This window comes from Amblyomma maculatum, chromosome 2, assembly GCF_055883805.1.
Source record: "Amblyomma maculatum isolate TAMU_Amacu chromosome 2, ASM5588380v1, whole genome shotgun sequence".
Lineage (NCBI taxonomy): Eukaryota > Metazoa > Arthropoda > Arachnida > Ixodida > Ixodidae > Amblyomma > Amblyomma maculatum.
This window is the reverse complement of record NC_139345.1, coordinates 213,664,952-213,683,756: the sequence shown is the minus strand read 5'-3', so window position 1 is coordinate 213,683,756 and position 18,805 is coordinate 213,664,952. Positions and strand designations below refer to the sequence as shown.

At 47.1% G+C, this 18,805-nt stretch overlaps 1 protein-coding gene across 2 annotated transcripts in view; it reads right to left on the bottom strand.

The window, feature by feature from the left end:
• Positions 1–18,805, bottom strand: part of Bcs1 (mitochondrial chaperone BCS1) — a 145,154-nt gene that overhangs the window by 60,371 nt on the left and 65,978 nt on the right. For both annotated transcript variants that reach the window (XM_084595735.1, XM_084595734.1), the window contains exons 7-8: positions 11,575–11,744; positions 9,599–9,716 (exon numbers count right to left, since the gene is read on the bottom strand). In XM_084595735.1, the coding sequence (XP_084451861.1) occupies positions 9,599–9,716; positions 11,575–11,744 (288 nt within the window). The remainder of the gene's footprint in view (positions 1–9,598; positions 9,717–11,574; positions 11,745–18,805) is intronic.

Genomic DNA, 18,805 nt, shown 5'->3' with positions numbered 1-18,805 from the left:
AAAATTTTGAATATTTACACATCCCTAGTTCACGCAACACAGCTTATTTATTTATTTATTTGTAATGTCCTCAGTGCCCAGGTCAGGCGTTACAGAGGGGAGTGGTATACAAGACAAAATTTGAATAATAAGAGAAAAAGATGAAAATATAAAAGGGTACAAATAAAAAATAACAGTGCAAAATCATCAATTCGGAACACCATAATGTGCAGTAAGAGCATTTTTGAGCAATTTTATATCGGTTATAGATACTAGCGCTGCAGGAAGGTGGCTCCAATCATTAATTGAATAAAGGCGGAATGAATTGCTAAAAGCATTTGTGCGACATGTTGAGGATCCAGTTTTATGACGATGGTCCCCACGAGGTGATATATAAAAGGGATGCTGAAGGAAATGATCATGGAGTGTACTATGACAGTACATTTTATGCACCAGACATAGTCAAAATATCTGGCATCTCAGTGAGAGAGCCAGGAGGTGTAAGGTGTTTTTCATGTTAGTTGTGCTGGCGGTGCGGTTATAATTACTGAGTATGTAACACGCAGATTGATTCTGAATGGATTAGACTACGGTTATTAGAAAATCAAGACTGGGATCCCATACTGAGGTTGCATATTCGTTTGGGATAGATAAATAACAGGATTAGCTTAATGATCCGCATGCTACTTGTTTTGTAATGCCTTAATATGAAGAATCTGACAGCGTTTAAGGTGCACCCACACATGAAAGTGCTTGCTGTGCCTAGAGCACACACCAGGCATCTCTCATAGCGACTAAGGCTATGAGAGATGCCATAGTGGAGGGCTTTGGAAATTTCGACCACATGGGGATTTTTAATGTGCAATGACATTGTACAGTACACATGCGCACCTTGCTTTTCGCTTCCATAAAAAAATGGGCGCTGCAGCCTGGGTTCGATCTCGCACCCTCAGGTACAGTATTCAAGCGCCTCCACTCTGCCACTGTAGCAGGGTACCAAATATTTTTTTTCTATGAATGTTTGGCAGACAACCATGGGACCTGTCAAATGTTGTGCAGCAAAGATGGCAAAATGGCTTCGAAGCATAGGTTGGTCCCTCCCATTTTCACAGACAGGCTTTTGGAGGTCCTTCTTCTGGGCAATCTCAGGGCCTGCTGGTCCTAGCAGCTGAGAGCATTTTCCCTCCTTAGCAGCTGTTTTTCTGCGGTGCTGATTGTTCAGTTGACACTGGGAGCCCACCTCGAGTGAGTGCAAGGGGCATGGGGGGAGGTGTGAATCCAGTCCTGCCTATGTTCTTTGTCACCACACAACAGCAGCAGCAGCCAGTTTCCAAAAACGGCTATATCCTCTGTCACAGCTGACACCCCCATTAATTAAAAAAACTAGCGTATGCAACTAGGACACAGGCAAAGAAGAAGACAGGATTAGCGCTCATCCTGTCTTTTTATATGTCTGTGTCCTAATTACAAGCGCTAGTCTAATGATGACACACCAACTGGCCCAGCTTTCTGCCTTAATGAGATTCCCCACATGACACTTCCCTACAGGCCTCCTCCCAGGAGACAGACATGCTTGCATCAAGTGCCCATAGAGCAAAGTCTCAATGCCTACCACGGTGACTCAGCAGTTAATACTCTTGGTAACTGAACCGGAGTACCCCGGTTTTAACTCAACCATGGCAGCCACACATTCTCAATGGTTTAAATAAAGGAAATGGAAATAACCGAAATGTCAGTGCACAATGTTTCTCAAAAGCCATAAGCAAGGGCAAAGTGAGCATTCAATAACAGCCCTTCGGTTGAAGGATGGCAGAGATGAGTGCAGCGGTGGCGTAGCGGTAGAACATCCGCCTCGCATGCAAGAGGACCGGGGCTCAAACCCCGGTGCCGCACAATCCTCCACCGGATTTAAAAAAAACAACAAATCCGCGTGTCGATGGAATTGCATAAACAGGTTTGGGGTGCGACCTGATGCCGGTGAACACCTCCGGCAACGCACTCCCTCACCAGAACAGGAGTTGGCCACCCTGGTGCAGTAATTGGCCGCAACCTCTCATGATAAGCTCCATAAGTGGAGAAATACGGGAGAGGCCTTAATTCGCCCTGCAGTGGGTATAGTCAGGCTGATGACCAGAGATATCATGCTTGTGAAAGCTGCCAGCCTTGTCCACATGGCTCCTAATTTCCTCGAATTCACCAGAACCATGATAGAATGCAAACACATTCAACCCCACAGGAGGCTTTTAAAATGATTGACCACCCAGTCCACAGCAAACAGTAAAATATTAAAATAGCTTATGCCAGGATTTGCAATGTTGGTTTCCAAAAGGGGCATTAAAAATAAACCATTATAGCACTATTTACCTGGCCATGCTAAACTGAAGCTATGACCCAAACATGAGTCTGTGATGAAGAATGAACATGGGCATGGCAGTTTCATTGCAGACAATCGCAGATTCCATAGCATCGTTCTGCTGCACAACCTGAGCTCTCCACGGGTGTCGCCCCAATCAGGGATGTGCCAAGCACTGATGCCACTTGGGAAGCACTAGCTGTGGGAAGCACGCATTCTACAACACCACAAGACAGGGCTGAATAACAGCCATCTAAGTATCCAGGACAGAACGAGAGAAAGAAGATGGCTACACAGCATGAAAGAGCACTGAACAAGGATAGAGGGGCAGCCTCAATTCGCAAGTCGAACCAACGTTTCGACAAGTGGACTTGGCTTCATCTGGGCAGCGCGATTATCACTGGCAGGGGAGCTAAAGCTGTGAGTGTTGCAGCAAATGTTTCTGCAAACACCTGAATCTAATGTGCTGCCGCCACAACATTCGAACAAATTTTCTGTCCTATTGTCGTTCGCCCCTACCAGCAACTGAGTTATTTGTCTTTTTCTTCTACTTCTTCGTCTCATTTTTCTTTTTGTTCTTCATCTTCCAAGGTGCCATGCCAACGGCTTGAAAACCTACAGTAGTGTAGCTTTCACTACAAAAGTGGGCACTTTTGTTCTCCCCCACCCTCCTCCCTCTGAACTGAGGCTCCCCCTCTACCCTTGTTCAGCCATCTTAAGTATGGCACATGGAGGAAGATGAAAGCCTAGCCTTTGTCCACCTTAAACTGTGGAGTCTCGTGAAATAACTGGTGCGGCTCCGCATGTGACCACTGAAACATCTGCAGGGGTAGATAGAAGGGGCGAGCACTTGCTCTCTGGGATGCATGCCAACAGCTGTAAGCATGCTCATCAATGCAGAACACACATGTGGAATGCAAAGTAGTTGATGTTTCTGGATGTTTTACAAGACCCCTTTGACTGTGTATGCCATGATAGGTACACTAGGCACTAGTCTGAAGGCAACTGCTTCTGTGAGGCCAGTAAGAATGCACATGAGGACAAAAAAGAACAAGCAATCAGTATGGTCTCATTAAAAATGTAAACTACCAATTATGGTTGGACTTTTGGGTTCTCATTTATTAAAATTCAACAGACTTCTTTTTTAGATTATTTGGCAATGCAATTTTTTGGCTTTTTTGGGCAAATATAGCTTTTGACGAATGAATTATGCTGGCTTTTTTTGGCATGCTCTTGAATTTTCGCTCATGATGCTGACACTGGATTTTCTGCTGAATGGGGTCCCGAAGACTTCTGCACTGAAAAGTTCAAAAATTAACAATACATCTCAAGTGGGCAGTTAGAGCCCTTGCGAATATTTTGCATCGGGTTCATGCGTTCAGCCACTTCCCACTCTCCCGGCCACTTGCTGTTGAACCGAGGTAGGGTGGTTCCACATAGGATCATCCAAGGGTAGCTGGCTGGCCTCTTAAATTTATTCATATGTTTATGATTCTAGCAGTTCTCAAAACAATTTTGCATCACAAATTTTTTTCAGGACAGAGAAAAGATCTGATCACCATGAGGTGGAGTGCCATGCCTACATGCTATGCAAGGACAAATTTTGTTGTGGTAATTCAAAATATAATAGGTACCCCGAAATTTTTAAACATGAAGTATGAATGCTTTGGTCTACATGCCATTATTTTTGAGATGCTAGTATTTTTTTCTACCATTTATCAAACTTGGTGCAAGGAACTATTTTTTTTCTATTTTGAAAGTGTCTCACAAAAGGAGTACATCAAAGCTGCCATAATTGTGTTGTGTGTTCTACACAAGCATGTCTATCAGCCTGATAATGTTCATGTTTAGTATTTACTCTGTGGATAAGGTGACAAAGTCACGCATACTTAAAAACCAAACAGAACACAAACTTTTGAAAACGAATAAAAGCACCCCTCATTTTTTATACTTGCGAAGCTTTGTCCACATATTCTATTTTATATCAAGCTTCGGATTCGCCAAAAACATGTTGCAATATGCTGCCACTGTAGTAGTTACTGTACCTGTAATGAGACAGTTTTGCAAGGTACAGCATTACCATGCAGCTGAGAGCAGTGTGCAGAAATTTTTTTTCTGCTATGATTTGGTGTGTGCTCTTAATGCCCCCCAGCTGTGCATGGGGGACTATGAGGAACAGGCTAGCCCAGAATACAGGACTAATTTCTATGACTTGGGTTTCTGTGCATAAGCATTTTTTAGATTTTGCCTCAACCGAAATGCTCCTAGGATTTCATTTTGTTGCTTTATTTACACCAAAGAGAAATTCTAAGAAATTTTGAGTGAAATGGACTAACTTGAAAATTTCGCTTCTTTGGAAAGCACCTTTTCATGCTTCAAAGAATAAATATTCAGCACAAAACACTCGTTTAGAGCTATGGTCTGTTGCTATGAGGCGCAAGTGGACAGTGGAGTAGGAGCAAAATGCAACTATGTAGCCTCTCTCTCGACCGAGACAAAAGGAAACAAACTTGACTGAACTGCAGTGAGGATTGGGAGCATTTGTAAGCAAATCCAATTTCTGATAAGGCAAGACAGCTACTGAGAGCAGAGGAAACAAGCCATACAGGAAACAGTAGCTGGCCTCGAGTCATGGGAAGTGTCCTCCTCATTTGTGGAGACAATATGACTCATCTCCCATCCAGACTAATGCAGCAGTGGGGACAGCAACAGCCCAAAATGGAGGTTTGCAGTTTCAGTGTGCATCTGGTCATTGCAGAGCACAAGCATCCATGTGTGAAGAATGGACCGGGAGCCAAGACCTCCTTCTTATAACAAGCATCACTCCCTGGCCTTCTCTACATCGGAAACGCTTCCTACCTGTCCTTGAAAATATTTTGGAGGCAAAACTAACGAATAAGCAACACAATCATGCTTCTGTTCTAAAGCAAAGGTGCTTTTATCACTAAAATTCGTAGATACAAAAACAGCTGTTTTAGTTTGGAGGAGTGAGGGAAGAAGCTGACGAGCCCAGGCCAGGCCCTGGCAAATAATTCCAGCCCGTGCATTGCTTTCACCCAACATTATTATAAGCTCTGAAAGCATAGCACAGTGAGTGGCCCCCCTTACTCCGTTTATTGCTGTCTTGTCGCTTGCTTTTGCATGCAGAGAGCACTCGTGTTGCATCTGTGGTGCATTGCAATGTACGTACAGTGACGCTTTATAAGGATCTGCCATTTCTGGAAAGCAAACTTGGTTACAACTGAAAAGCTCTCTGATCATGTGTGTTCTCAGGAGCATGCGAAGGGCAATGATGAAGGCTGACTGAATAAGAAATTCATTATGCAAGTCAGCGACAAACTCAGCGTCCTATAAAAGGTGGCATGATCCCTCAAAGAGTGGCCACGGGCAATCGAATCAAGAATGAAATACAATTAAGCAAAAAACAGCGCAACAACGGAGACAAGAGAGTAGAAAGAAGATGGGACCAGCGCTCAACTCGCCGTTTTACAGAAGTTTTAATGAAACACAACACTGTCAACTTAGGAAAACACACCTAGCAATCAGCCAGGCTTTCCAAAATAACTCATGCGTTGTGCAATGCATTGTGGAAATCAAAATGCAAAATATATAAGATAAGAAGTAGAAAATCCAGGAAAATTTATTCATATACTTCTTCTATGCATCTATGCTTCTGCATCAATAACCTGTCAGATACCTTAAAGGGACCTCTGTAAGTTTACTTAAGTTCTCACCCCAGGTTTGAACTTGAATTCCGTAAGGATATTAGCATTAGAGACCTTAAAAATTAGGGAAACACTTAAGCTCTGCCTTTAAGGGTATGATGCGATAGCGGTTCCTTGTTCGCATAAATGTACTACTCGGCATCCAAGCATACTGGAAGGTTGATTCTTATTCTGCCTTCCCATCTCAAATGTGCAACCCTAGTTGGCAGCTGCTCCCAATGCCATGTGGTCTCCTCAGGTCATACAAACTATCGAAGGATCAGTGCTAGGCCATATCAGCTGCCATCTAACCCATGCCAGCACGATGCCCAACATTTTTTGCTCACAATGCCACTGCTACAATGTCGATGTGGACGGCGGAATTTTTGACTAATGCAGCCTTTTACGCTATGGCATTCAAATCTGCTGTGTGAACATGATGTTCAGCATGCGTGGTTGGTGCCAAACCAAAGGTGTTATTTTAAGGCCTTTAGTGGCTCATGGTCGTGGCCACGTCCGTCCGTAATGCTTTCATTTCGTGGGAGGCGGTAGCTGGCAGCTGACATGGCCGAGCACTAACTGGACGTAGGGCTTCCTGACATTACGTTTGGCAGGAGCTGCCAACTCGGGCTTCTCCTTTCATATGGGAGGGTGATACCAGAATCAGCCTGCCAAGACTCTTGCATTCACATTATCCCTAGGCCATGCAGGCACGTTCATACAGCTCGGTTAAAGCGAGGCTTTATATGTGGGCTGGTAGCTTATGCTATCGTGTCATACCGATCCAGGCATCCGTGCGCTGCCTTTCATTTGGCGCGTCCTTGAACGCCACGCCACACAGCATACGCAGTACAGCAGGCATCAGCACAATTTCAAATTGATTTACAGCAAAGAAAAGGCGCAGTATCTGTCACAATTCTCCACGGACACTTTAACCGTGCTGTAAAGAAAAGGAGGAAGGTGGGAGTGAAAACAAAAAGAAAGATGTGCCGTAGCGGAGGGCTTCGCACCACAACGCAATAGAGGCTTTCACCTCATCGCAGTTTAGTGATCCAAAGTGCCCCCTACAATTTCTTTTCTCATAGCTGCTGACACAAAAAGCTGTTGCTTTTTGTTCAATGAGGAAGACAGCTGGCATATTAACGCTCACTGGAAGCACACAGCTGCAGTGTGCCTTCCTGTAAATGACAAGGAAGCAAATTCATGTACCAGGAAACCCCAGAAATGAAGCAGGCCAAGTGAGAAGCACAGACGATGCTAGCGCATGATGCTTTTGGACCTTTTCCCCAATTAATTAGAAAAGCTATTCATGCTGTAGAATGCATTGCTTCGGTAAAGTACATCAATACTGAAAACTTGAGACATGCATCATTGCCAGCAACAGTTTAGGTAACCGTTCCTTTTTATCTCTAAGCATCCAACATGCCTCCTCAATATTCAGTTTTCAATTTTTTTTAGTGAACCACTGATACATTTAACCTTATGCCTCACCCTCCAAAACAAGACAACTGGCAGCCCTGAAAGGAAACCTACTGGCGCAAGCCTCTAGAACTATCTGGACAAAGATTGCCCACAGAGAGACAATGCACCAAACGAGCGGTGTGGCGCTAGGGCTGATGTCGTGAGACCAAACTTGAGCCCATGTTCGCCATTACAGTCAAGCACACTTATAAAAGCTACAGTTGTAATATGGCAACAAAAAGGTGGTGCTATCCTCAAAGTATGCACTAGGACATTTCATCTCGAATACATATAAGAAATGACCGTGAACGCACAAAAACAAGGATGACCAGTAAACTTGGCCCCAAAATCATAAAAGGAGCACTTACCACGAGTGCGATGACCAAAATGGGCTTCCCAGCTTCCGTGACACCCCTACTCCCCCAACCAAAACAACATGTTGACCCTCCAAAAAAAGCACCATTAACCCTTTCGCTGTCGGGAATTTCGGGCTGTGACGCACCCCCAGTATCGGCTTGGTTTCAGGAAACAAGTATATCAGGGAACGAGCATAGCGATTTATTTTTGATCATGATTGCTGTACAAATAACACAGTCATCGGAAAGTGTGCATTTCAGTGTTCTGTAGGTATTGTTAATTAGCATCATCATCATCAGCCTGATTATAAATAATATAAATGAGGATAATATAAGAAAAAAACTTCTCGATACTTCTTAAGAGTTCGATTCCGAGCTCGGCTTGTATTTATAATGAAAAGAGCCATCGCTCCAGTCCGCAGTCGAAGGTCTCACGCGGACAGCCATCCGAAAGTAACCGCGCACACGGAGGGCACACATCCGGTGGCCCGCACAACGGAGAGAAATGGCATGTTGTGAAATCAAGATGACGGAGGGAGGTATAAAGAGGCTAAAACAACCTCCTTTACTGCTGCTAGCCACAAGCAAGGACACGGCAAGAAAGAGCGAAAGCAGCGATCTAGTCATGTGCCAACCTATTGGAAAGGCAATGGCGCGAGCCCCTGAACATGACGCGTCGTAGCAGCATGCCAATAGAATAAAAATAAAAATCTGTGGTAGACGCCAGAATAACCCTTGAACCCGTAACCGCATGCACGCACCGCGAAACGCGCGCACCACGTGACCACTTAGCGCGATAGAGTAGCGCGCGCTCCCCAGCAAGGAAGGTGGTGGGGGTGGGCGCGATCGCTCCATACTCTTCAATATATACGTACCAACATAATACGGGGCGAAAATTAGAACTTGTAGAAAGATATTACAGATGGCGCCACCTGTCCTAGTGCGCCAGCTTCGCGCTCAAGCGCAAGCGCGAAGTTTTGAACGCACGATAGAGAACGTACCGGTACGTTGGTAACACTGTGGAGGCAAAGCGCGAAAACGTACCGATACGTTCGTGACAGAGAAAGGGTTAAGACACACTGACAGACTACTATGCCAAGCAGTGACTGTATGTGTATTAGCCGGCTTTAAATCAATGCACAAGTGTGGCAGGTGTTTGAAAGCGAAAATACTACATTCCGTCCATGATCTCAAAATTATAAGTACTAGTCACATTGTACATACATATATCCCGCTGGCCCAGCCAGTTTTACAAACACCTGCGGTATGAAGGATGTGTGCTTAGAGTGTGGTCACAGGCAGTACAATGGATATGTTCTGCATGCAGCATGTCTGTTGCACCACCTTTCTCACTGTGTTCTTCAACTTGGTTGAAGAGTGGAGATGTGAAGGACAAGCTAGAACCAGTTGCGGCGACTGCTCATTTCATCCAGGTCCTTGATCTCGATGAGAGTTACCTATATGATCATTATTCAGCATACGGAAGCAGATGTGCACAACAAATGATTGAAAAAAAATAAGCCTCAGTTTCACCCTGCATTCTCAGTCACTATAGGGAAAGTTCGGTTACTATGAGCGTGGTCTCTGTGGCCATTCACTGATCCTTATTATTCTACCTTTTTCTCGCCGACTGCCATTAGTGGTGGCTGTAAAAGCGTCAGCTTGAGAGAGGCAGAACGACCCAAGCAGGCAATCACCGCCCCTTGTGAGCCCTGTGTGGATGATGAATGTTGGCGACAACTCACCGGTCCAGGTGGTTGGTGGTCATGAAGACTATGCGTGCCTCGGCAGAGGCCACCCCATCCAGCATATTCAGCAGGCCACTGAAGGTCACCCGGCTGAGGCCCTCGTAGGCTGCCTTTGCTGTAAGGGTGGTACAATTACAAGGCTGTCAGTGCACACAACACGGGCTGCATGAGAGGCTGCATGACATGTCTGCCTTACTGGAGCAGCTCAGTAACTGTTTGGGACTCACAGCTCTTGGCCCATCGTTATCAGCCTGCGCTAGCATCCCAACAAACTTACCCAGCAAGACAGGCTTCTGAAGCTAGACTGATTACAAACAATGCACAATTTTGTTTTCAGCGTAAACATTTGAATCTGCTGCTATGCTATGTTGCACTAAGAGTTATTTTGTCTATACTTGATCTGCTTTATACACAAGTAGTGTAGGTGAAAATTCAGGAAGAACAGGCTGCACGCTCACCACTATCACCTCACAGAGCTGAACCTCCCATCAACGAAGCAGGACAGAAGTATGCCCTAACAAACACCAAGCGAAATTGTTGCAGCACTTTGCAAGTTCAACTTAGCACTGGGCAGATGAAAACTTCTGAAGAGATAGGTACAGCGTTTACCAAAGTTCAGCTGCATATTAAGGCCTTTCTTAGCTCCTGAGTGGCGTGGACAGGAAGTGTCTGCAGCATAACAATTCCGCCGTGCTTTGCTGGTTGTCATAGCAACTGTGGTGCCAGCCGTTGTCAAGCCACTGAAATGGCAAGTGGGACAACGGCATGCCCATAATCTAGAGCAGTAGGTGTTGTCAGAGTAGTCAGGAGGGCCCCCTCAGAGAAGCAGAAAAAGTGCAGATGGCATCATGCTACTAGTCGTGTGTTATGTGTGCCACAGGAGGACGAGTGGGAACCCGATGCAGTGAATTGTGCGAGTGAGCTTTCGGCTTCATATACGGTACACAGTGTCTGCGCTAAATTTTTGTCAGTCACTAAACCCATGTTAAAATGAAACAAGCGGTTTGTTCTGCAATATATTTGGCTTGTTTTTCATAAATCGTGAAGTGAAAGCATTAACATAAAAAAAAAAAGCAGCAGATGCAAGCAAGATGCATGTCGAAGTGTTACCTATGAAAGAGTTATCTGAATGAGAATGTCCACTAATCCATTGCACACTTCATGTAATAGATTTTCTTCACATTAAACAAGCACACTGGTGAGAAAGTTGTCATGATAACCAATGACTTTTAAATGAGTGAAAAACCTTTCGCATGGAATAAACGTCACACATAACCCGCCACCACTGTTATCATGGATCATTACATAGCAAGAAACTCTTTTGACCGTAAGGTGGCCCATCAGTCTGTGAAACTCACGAACAGCACACAACTTTTTGTATCACCAACACGGGGCAATACTACGACAGTACACAGCGGTGGCCTTTGAACGGCATGCAGAGCTGCAACGAAATGCCCGAGTGATCCCTATCCCCCTACATACAAATCATACAAATCCCACCGCACAACTCACAAACACACTTTGTCGCCAAACTCAACCTTGGAATATGAGTGATAGCCAACATTACCAGGCTACATGCGTCATCTGACTAGCTTCCCCGAGGAGTGGAGGTGACCATTTTGGCAAAAGTATGTGGTTTTTCCCAAGCAATGGTGCGGCACTATCAGCAGAAGGGGGGTCCTTTCAGAGGGAACCAGCAAAGACAGGTGTAGAACAAAACAGGTGAGCTACACACACGACACCGCTAGACTTAACTCCTCTGTCTTGTCCTGCATCTGTCGTGGCGAGTTTCACCTTTGAAAGCATTACAAACCAACTAGCCCAGCAATTTACACTCTTTTGAGGGAAAATTCACTATGATCTTGATTTGTATCAAACTGTAGTGTAACAGAGTTGGACAAGCAGAGGGCGAAAATGAGGAGATCCTGGGAGTGCATCAGGTGCACCCCTCCTCTTTCAGCAGGAAACCCCACCTGTGCTGCTCTCCTCCCGGCTAACAAAGGCGGCGTCGATGTCCTCAAGCAGGATGATGCTCTGCTGAGGTGCCACAGACATGAGGTGCTGCAGCCGGTCGTCTGAGAGGCCTCGCTCACTCAGGTTGAGAACACAGATGCCGTATTCCAGGGCACCTGCCAGTGCCGTGCTGCATAAGCAAAGGCACCGTGTCATGCGCTGGCTGAAATCTCCAAATAGCCAAATCGTATTAAACTAGCTATGATGACTTTGTGTAAAACTTGCAATCCTACATTAATGCGCTCGCATTTAGGTTGTCATCACACCAAAATCCCACTGCTGGATGTAATTTTGTGATTGGTTGCAACACGTGATGACCATAGGACCAATCACAGCGCACTGCCAAGTTGAAAAGTGGTCCTCCCAAAATTAAAAGAACTCCTAAAATGCACCCCCAAAAATGGATGGTAGAAATATTGATCAGAAAACAATGAGTGCATACCCTTGAAGGACCTTTGGTCATTTTGGGTAAATGACCCTTGCAGTAGGTAAGGCAACAGTCGATCCTATAATGCTATAGAATGCTTAGGAGGCTTAATCTTTTGTCCCCTACCCTAGTTTCTTTTTTTTCTTTGCAATTCGCTCATCGAGATATGGGTTATGGGCTCGGGCAATTAGCGTTGTTCCTATGATGTTGAAGTGATTGTGCACACTTCTCCTCATATATTATTGCCGCCTCACACCTTTCACAGCAAAAAGCTGTAATAGTCTAGAAAGTAACCATGATGATAGGTGTAGTACTTGCCAAAGCATCCTCTGCATCATGGCAGATGCAGGGGAGAGGTAGCACAGTGTCTGAACAAGGTGGATATGGAGGAATGCTAGACATGCCAGTGGAAGCATGAATGGAGCACCGCATAGCCAAGTGTTTCGACATGATTCCACGCAACTTCAGAAGCGAATTGCAGCCGACCCAACAGAGCAACCACGGCCTACCTGTTTACTGCGTTGTAGCAGTCAGTCCACCCGTGTTTAATGGTCGATTTGTCATTAACCTATACAGGATAGATTGTGGAGTTGCAGTGATGACTGCGTTGAAGTATGGAGTCCGTCAAGTGGGCCAAGAAAGCAATTGAACTGAAAGCCGCAGAAGAAGCCTAAATGTGCCCATGAGCACAAAGAGGCTAAAAAAAGCCTGTGAGACACCCAGCCATGGCTGCCACTTTAGACCTCTTAGTCCGTGCTAATGCTAATAAGCGTTTGCTGGTTAATGCATAAAGCCAGTAAGCTTAGCTCTATCAATCTTTTCTCTTTACTGTACAGCAACACAGTTTTGTATTAATTTCTTGCCTGCACCTGCTGTGCATTGGTTACCTAGGCCTTGTCAAGCCTACAGATTTTAGCCTAAATGACCCACCAGAATTTCTAGTAGGCACAGCAGAACCTCGGCGGTATGAATCTCATGGGGTTGCGAAAGAGTATCTATCATTTAGAAATTTGTATCATCAAAATGAATGAAAATCAGTATATACAAAACCAAGACATTTTCGCAGATCAGTTTATGGCTCAGGAAATTTATTTACAGCCGCACAGTCACAGCTCGCCACTCGTGGCAGGTACAGTGCAAGAGACGATAGCAACGTTGGCAATGTGTGGGTTGCCCACTTTTGCGAACTTCTCGTGACGCGTACAGCCCGACAAGAAATTGCAATATCGACAATCTCCGTGCACCACCGCCAACTGTTTGCAGTGCATAGAGCAACTGGCGATTTGCGGGTAGCACATCGCCATAAACCACAGCCAGGATGTAAAGGCCGACAGGCGATTGCGACGGGAGCGATGTGTGGGCCAGGTGTCGTTGAAATTGCTTATTGTGTGTACAGAGCAGCTGGTGATTGCAGAGTGAATGATGTACGGACAGTGTGTAGTGCTCAATGCTGCAGTTACGGTTCATTCGTTCGTATCATCCGTAGTGCCGTGGGAGAGTGTTCGTAACGTCCAGAATTCTACACATTGCACACAATGCACACCAAGATTTTAAGTGTAATATTCCACCTTGAGCACTCAATGGGTGGTGCGGTTATGTTCTTGCATGTCCTGTGGCCACCTTTCCTCGCACAACCTCTGACAATGTTTTGCCCATGCCAGCGATGACACTGGCCACCAGAGAGTTCAGAGAGTTGCTCCCTGTGTACATGGCACAGAAGTGAGTGCATGGCACGAGCTGCTCTCCCACAGCAGCAACAGCACCACTGTGCAAATTGAAAAGCGAGGCTAAGAAAAATGCCATCTTACTCTAGCAGTCACCCAGTCCTTAGGAAAGCTTGCAGTAGTTAAAGCAAAGAGGCTAGGCAAATGTGCACAGAGCACTCAAAGTCAAGCACAGCACCAGTTGCTCAGCTGTTTTGCTAATACACTGGCTTACGCTGTCATCCATTTTGCCACTGTGGTGCTTCACTGACAGACTGTTGGTTAATAAGGCCATGGTCATTGTCAGCCCAAGCAAACTGCGCAATAAAAACCTCTCCAACTGACACAGTTATGCGACGTGCCTTCCACTCCTCCAGCGGACTTCCTAGTCTCATCAGCTGACCCCATACTCTATATGCTCGCCTCATCTTGGAATTCCGCCTCAACCAATCTTTTTATGGTGGACCATGAACAGAGAGCTCTTATCATGTCTGAAGGAAGGGAAAGCTGACCTCATTACCTCATTCTGCGCTGGAGTGCATTTATAAACTGCGCTGCGAGCGCTTGTTGATCGTCCATTCCCTAGGTATTTTAAATAGCACGAGCACTTGTCCCATCAAATCTACAGGCTTGTACAACTCCTGAGCCTTTCAGTGATGTTGACGAGATTCCTTGCATCCGCGCTAAGCTCAACTTATATTTTGGACCAAAAATTAACTCTCGCAGGCCGTTTTCTCAGTGCCAAACAAACCGCCATCACTACGCTGTGGAAAACGATCTCCCATCGTCCCCTTTAAGGTCGGCTTTCCCCCGCGGTAGTTATTCTAGCTATCGCGGAATGTGCCAACATTGGTGGTTAACATTAACTGTTTACAGATGGTGCCAGCGTTGCGGCAGCACAAGCGCCACCCCTGATCTTGTCACCTTACACGCGGGCAAAGTCTGTTCGGCTGGGGAACTCGATGCGAGCGGACGCTCTTCGCGGCACTCCGCAGTCGCCAACGAGGCAAAGCCTGCCGTGACTTCTGCCGCCTGGTCGCCCTGTCCGGCCCCAGAGCTTATCCCCTGCCCTAGCGTGGCGAACATTGGCCCGTAGCCCTGCTGATGAGTCGGACGACCTCGATTCATTAGCGCGTTTTATTGCTAGCTGGCATTGTTGTTATTGCAGCAATAAATGCCTGTTTGCAGTTAGCACCTGTTATCCCTTTGTTCCCAAGAGCACGGCCCACAGTGGTAGCCGTGCTCTCAGTAGCGCACGTGATCACTGGGTGGGGTCGGCAGTTTGGACTGTCAGCCGGGACTAAGCAGGAAAAAAGCATTTATCCCCATTACAACCCCACATCTGGCAGCCCAATGTGAGGCTTGCTCTTGAAACATTGGATGACTGTTTGTTTGATTCAAGGGACGTTCTTTGTAAAGACGTGACAAGTGCTAGGCCTAGAGTGAATTTTGATCGCAAGGCCCTGTGGCTTGCTTTCTTGAGTGCGAGGTGACTTCCGCTGCAGCAAGTTTGAACTTTTCGACATGTTCAGCGCACTTTTTTTAACCTTTGGAGTACTTCCTTCAATTTGAGGACAATGTGGTCAACTTCGAGAGCAAGGCTTAGCGTCCGCGAAGTTCACGGCCTGAAGTGAGTGAATACAGAAGCCGCGTGGGTGGTCCGAGTTTTCTTGTACATATTTTCTCTTCTGTCTCTTTTGTGACTCCGGGAGTTGCAGGCTCTGGGAGCCGAGTGGCCTGGGGCCACGACGAGCTTGTTGGTATTGCAGCGCGGCACTGGGTGGGCGCCGACCGCAAATCTGCTTCGTACGGTAAAGGTGGGTTCAGACGAAAGGACTGGAGCGCGGACGGTCCGCGCGCGTCAGCACGGACCTTGTGCACGTGACCACGCGTCCGCGTGCCCATTTGGCCGTCGAGCATTCACACGAAGCCAGCGGACCATCCGCGTGTACCCTCCTCCCCCCACTTTTCGTGCGCGCTGCCGAAAACCTTTCCACCGAGATTTTCAACATGGACACCAAACGAAACCATCGTCTCGCTGCTCTGGCTTTTCTACGTGAAGTGTGCAAGGACGACGAGGAAGCGAAAAAGTGATCATTTATTGCAAGCGTTCTTTATTGCAAGCATCTTCAGTATTCAATATTGGTGGGCAGCTCCCTACGAGCGCTAAAAACGCGACTGTCGCTTCCTCGCTGAGCGCTTTTTTCGCTACCTCACCCATAATAAGCACTAGAAACCAAGTAAAGCCATAACTCTGACACACCCACAATCACAAACACACAAAATACAATGCACTGCTGTGAACACAGAGCGAACGACGCAGCGCATGCACAACAAACATACCCTGCTCGAACTGAATACGAGACGAAAAGCGCAGGCGTAGCAACGGTAAAGCAAAAAGAGCAAAAACATTCTCAGTCCGCGGCGGACGCTCGGTTTGCATGGACTGAAAAATGCCCTCGGCATATTCAGTCCGCTCCGCGATCCGGGACCCCGGACGACCACGCCACTCTCTTGCCGTCGCTCAGAGCAGTGACGGGGTAGCGCTGACGCACGCGGACCGTCCGTGCTCCGGTCCTCCCGTCTGAGCCCACCTTAAGCGGAGTAGGACCATCCCACCGAGCGACTGTGTGCGCGTAACCTATTTCCGAGCTTTTCTTCTTTCTTTTTTTCAAGGCGGTCTTTGTCATAGTATATGCCTAATATGCCTAAGGCTTTCGTAGCTACCTGCACCATGCCAGATGAAACGACCGCCAGGACTATGGTGTTGCAAAGTGGGAGCACATTGCTGCCCATTTGTTTTTTTTTTTCTTTTGATATCCTCACACGAACTGACCAGTCTCGTTCCGCTCAAGTAAGGGCTTTGTTCACTTGAGCTTTGCGTTTTACAGCCGCATGACATGTTTTGCTAGCGATATTTGTACGGAGCCATGAGGCCCGTGCCGGTGCCGGTGCTGCCTCTTGTGGCTTACATTAAAGGCATGCAGAGAGCATTACGGCAGTTATGCAGGTTCATCGGAGCCACCCCGGTTTACTGGCCTCTGCACATAGTCTCGCTGCTGCCTGTATCCTGTTCAGTGCATCCACCTGGAGCTGTCTTGGTGAGACCAGTCAGCAGTCACATCTAGCTGCTGCTATCCTGACCTGCAACTTTCAGCCACCCTCGCGGGTCCTGTGGACACGTGGTCCACTCCCCGCGATCCCTGGTGTTGCGCCGTACCAGCACCTGGCTTGGCTCGGTACCCTCTCTGGAGTCGTCTGCACCTGCCTTCAAAACAGCGGCACCACCTCTATGAACTCCCGGCCACAGTTTTCGACTGGGCCCTGCTGCCTACCGACCTGCAGACACTGAAGCCCACGTGACATGCCAGTCATCTTGAGGAGACCTTCACACGACCGTCGGCGCACCGCAGAAGTCTGTGAGGACGTCGTCGGTGCTCTCTGCTGGAAGGTTCTGCCTCAAGTGCAAGTTCATGAAGACATCACCATAGCATGCACTTGCAGGTGCGTGGGCCAATTTAAGGTTCTGGAGATGTGGGGAACGATCTCCCATCGTCCCCTTTAAGGTCTGCTTCTCCTGCGGTACTTACTCAAGCTATCGCGGAATGGCACCAACATTAATGATTAACATTAACTATCGAGAGATGGCGCCAGTGTCGTGGCAGCACAAGTGCCACCCCTGATCTTGTTACCGCACACACGGGCAAAGCCAAGTCTCTTCGGCTGGGGAACTTGACGTGAGCGGGCGTTCTTCGCGGCACTCTGCAGTCGCTGGTGAGGCGAAGCCTGGCGTGACTTTTCCCGCCTGGTAGCCCTGTCCGGCCCCGAGCTTATCCCCCGTCCTAGCGTGGGCGAACATTGGCCCGTAGCCCTGCTGGTGATTTGGACGACCTCGATTCATTACTGCGTTTTACTGCTAGCTGGCGTTGTTGTTATTGCAGCAATAAATGCCTGTTTGTTGTCAGCACGTGCTGTCCCTTTGTTCCCAAGAGCACGGCCCGCAGTGATCAGCGTGCGCTCGGTAGCGCACGTGATCACTGGGTGGGGTCAGCGGTTTGGACTGTCAGCCACAACTAAGCAGGGAAAATGCATTTATTCCCCTATTACAACCCCACAACGTCAACACATAACGTCAGCACGATCTGTGAATGACTGTGTCCAGTCAGCACTCAGCAAAGAGTGTCTTTACAAAGCTTAAGTGCTAGAAGCGCGAAAAGAACCAAATTTGTGGACACAGATTCTACATCTGGCTGATGTACCAGGTGTCCCTGCTAACTTAAGCCACAAACTAATAATAAAGTATTAGAGGCAGGTGAGAGAAACCATGGAAAAAACAGTGCTGGCAGACGAAGGACGAGAAGGAGGAGGAGGACGTAGAAGGGTCGCCCGTATAGATAACAGCGAAACCGCTGAACGGCAAAAACTACAGCAAGGCATTCCTGCTCAGGAATTGTGTAATTGCGTTCAGGTTTGCTTAAGAAACGACTGGCGTAAGCAATAACATGTTCCTTGTCGCCGTAACGCTGAATCAGCACAGCACCAATGCCAACACCACTGGCGTCCGTGTGCAATTCCGTTGGAGCAGAAGAGTTGAAATGCCGGACAATTGGATGTGATGTTAGTAAAAAAATGAGCTGGCGAAAAGGAGAGTCACAATCTGACGTCCACTCGAAGGGAGTGTCTTTGTGAAGAAGGCACATGAGCGGGTTAGCAGTGTCAGCAAAAGAGGAATGAAGCGGCGAAAATACGAGCACGATCCTAAAAAACTTTGAAGTTCCTTCACGTTCTGAGGTGTTGGAAACGACGCAACAACCGCGGTCTTTTGAGGGTCAGGTCTGCCTCCTTCACGATCGATGAGGTGTCCTAGTACCAAAGTCTGACGCTCACCGAAGCGACACTTCTTCGAATTAAGCGCTAGACCGGCGTTTTTGAAGCAGTCCAGCATGAAAGCGAGGCGTTCATCGTGCTCATTGAATGTCCGGCCGAAAATGACATCATCGAGGTAGCACATACACATTTGCCATTTTAGTCCCCGTAGGATAGCGTCCATAAATCTCTCGA